Here is a 2,391-nt window from a genome sequence, read left to right on the forward strand (position 1 = left end):
GTCAGACCCACACCCTGTTCTCTGCAGCAAGAAACAGATCATTCATCTTGCAGGCTTGGGAGCTGCAGCTCATCTGGTCACAAATGAGTACCTTTGTGCTTAGTTGGCTGCCCCCAAATGCTGACTACACTCAAGCGCCAGGAAGCAGAGCAGGACAGACAGGTCCTGGCCCCAGTCCCTGTGTGTCTCCTGTCTCCGCCCGCCTCCCCTAGACAGCGGACTGGTTTTCGTTGCACGTGTAGACGGCGCTTGGCTGGATTCTGCGGCGGATGCGCTCGGGCACTCTGGGGAGGATTTGGAAGGTCTGGGGCAGCAGCTCTATGCAGGCCTCGCGGAACTTTTTGATCCTCCAGCAGTAGACGATGGGGTTGAAGACAGACTTGGTGTAGCTGAGCCACAGGATGCAGGAGCTGGTGGTATAGAAGGAGGGGCTGCAGTAGAACCTCCTGCTGAACACGGACAGGAGGCTGTAGACCGAGTGTGGCAGCCAGCACAGCGAGAAGCCCACGAAGAGGATGAGGATGGTGGTGAAGGCCTTGGTTTTGAAACTTAAGTCCAAGCTGACCTGCTGCTGCCGCTGCAGCCGCCTCAGGCCGGCCCTGGTGAGCTGTCTGAGGTCCAGGCTGTCAGACTGGTTGTGGACGCGGACGGTGTTCTTCCGCACCGTGTGCAAGATGCACAGGTAGGAGCACAGCATGACGCCGAAGGGCACGAAGAACACGGCCACCACCAGCGTCACCACGTAGGCGCGGCCGGCCGGGAACTCGGTGTAGCCCAGCACGCACTGCGGGGCCCGCGCCGGCACCTCCACGATGGTCCAGCCCGCCAGCGAGGGGGCCGAGACGCAGAAGGACAGCGCCCAGGACGCGGCGATGATCACCTTGGCCCTCCGGGGGTTCAGCTTGTCCTGGCGCTGGACGATGATGAGAAAGCGGTCCACGCTGATGATGAGCAGGATGGCCACACCCTCCAGGACAAAGAACCAGTACAGCGTGGCTGAGAGCCGGCAAAAGTAGTCCCCAAAGTGCCAGTGGACGGTGATGAGGGTGACGGCGGTGAAGGGCATGCAGCACAGGGACAGCATGATGTCGGAGAAGGCCAGCGTGGCCAGCAGCAGGTTGATGGCGGAGCGCATGGCCGGCCTCTGATACACGATGATGCAGACGACGGAGTTGCCGAGAAATCCCACCGCGATCATCAGCAGCATGATCACCGCCAAGCACACGCGGAGGGGCGCGGCTGCGGGCGCGGCCCCCGAGTCCCGCGCGCTGCTCCCATTCAGCAGCAGGTATTCCAAAGTCTCGCTGGACGTGCGGTTACAGGACATCATGGAGAAAAGCGTGGAGTCCAGACAGAAACGCCTGGAAGGGCTCCCCTCAGCGCTTTGGGGGCCGCCGTGCCCCGCCGTGCTGCATCTTCCCGGATGCCTTGGCTCTCTAGGGCGGGAGCGGTGGACAGAGCCGTCTTTCTCAGGAGCATTCGCCAGGGTTTGTGATTCATCAGTCACAGCCACATCATCTCCCAGACAACGGATCTGTCCGCGTCTTCCTAGCTGGACGCCGTCTGCAGCCTGGGGCAAAGGAGAGCAGGGGAAAGAGGGAGCTTAGACTTTCCAAGCACGTGCGGAATAGGCAGCATTAACATTTTGCAGGTGTCCTGAACTGCAGCGGAGAGCAAAAGTGACTCATTTAGCTACCATCTGGGACAAGGTTTGCTATTCACAAACACTATGCGTCTTGTCCAGTAACCCAGAGAAACCTAATCAGACCTTTGCAGGGGATTGGGAAGTGAATACTGTGTGTTTTTCATTTGTGTGTTTTAATTTATCTGTATTGTTGAAAGTATTACAGATCCCCCCCCTTCCATACTTTGTATAACATTTACATAATAAGCATGCATTTGATAACTTAAATTGTAAGCAATCTGACGGAATAAAGTTTTGGACAAGCCAACTTCCTTTCCAGGTCAGGGGCTTTGTGTTCTCTGCAGTCTCCCGGCACCTGGAACCGCGCCTGGCACGCAGGAGCTATTCGCTGAGTGGACGAGCCCATGGCGGTTGATACTGCTGCTACAGTATTTATTTAGCTTTATTGTGAGATAAGTGTAGACTCGCGTGCAGTGGTAGGACACGGTCGCGCTGGAGCCTGTGTACCCTTTATCCAGTTTACTTCAACATCTTGGGTAACTAGGCAGCCACAGTATTAATTTTGAAATGCTGCCGGAAAGAAGGAAGCTCTCCCCAAAGATAAACTCTTTTAAAAGATGATGCTAATTTTAATTTTGTGTCTCAAAGATGTGGGAAGAATGGTGTTCAACGTTCAGTAGCTTAGATCCAGAGTCAGGTTGCCTGGGTTGGGTGGAATCCAGCCCCCACCACTACCCATCACCGGG

The 2,391-nt window shown here is 56.2% G+C and overlaps 1 protein-coding gene across 1 annotated transcript; it reads right to left on the bottom strand.

Moving 5' to 3' along the window:
• Nucleotides 1-208: 208 nt before the first annotated feature.
• GPR45 (G protein-coupled receptor 45) lies at nt 209-1,327 on the bottom strand. The gene has a single exon (XM_036263528.1). It carries the CDS (start codon nt 1,325-1,327, stop codon nt 209-211), a length of 1,119 nt encoding a protein of 372 aa, XP_036119421.1.
• Between the last annotated feature and the right edge of the window lie 1,064 nt (nt 1,328-2,391).

Source organism: Molossus molossus, unplaced genomic scaffold, assembly GCF_014108415.1.
Source record: "Molossus molossus isolate mMolMol1 unplaced genomic scaffold, mMolMol1.p scaffold_m16_p_15, whole genome shotgun sequence".
Classification (NCBI taxonomy): domain Eukaryota; kingdom Metazoa; phylum Chordata; class Mammalia; order Chiroptera; family Molossidae; genus Molossus; species Molossus molossus.

Excerpts from the sequence above, each read along its gene's own strand:
- GPR45 (XM_036263528.1), bottom strand. The coding sequence starts at position 1,327 with ATGTCCTGTAACCGCACGTCCAGCGAGACTTTGGAATACCTGCTGCTG.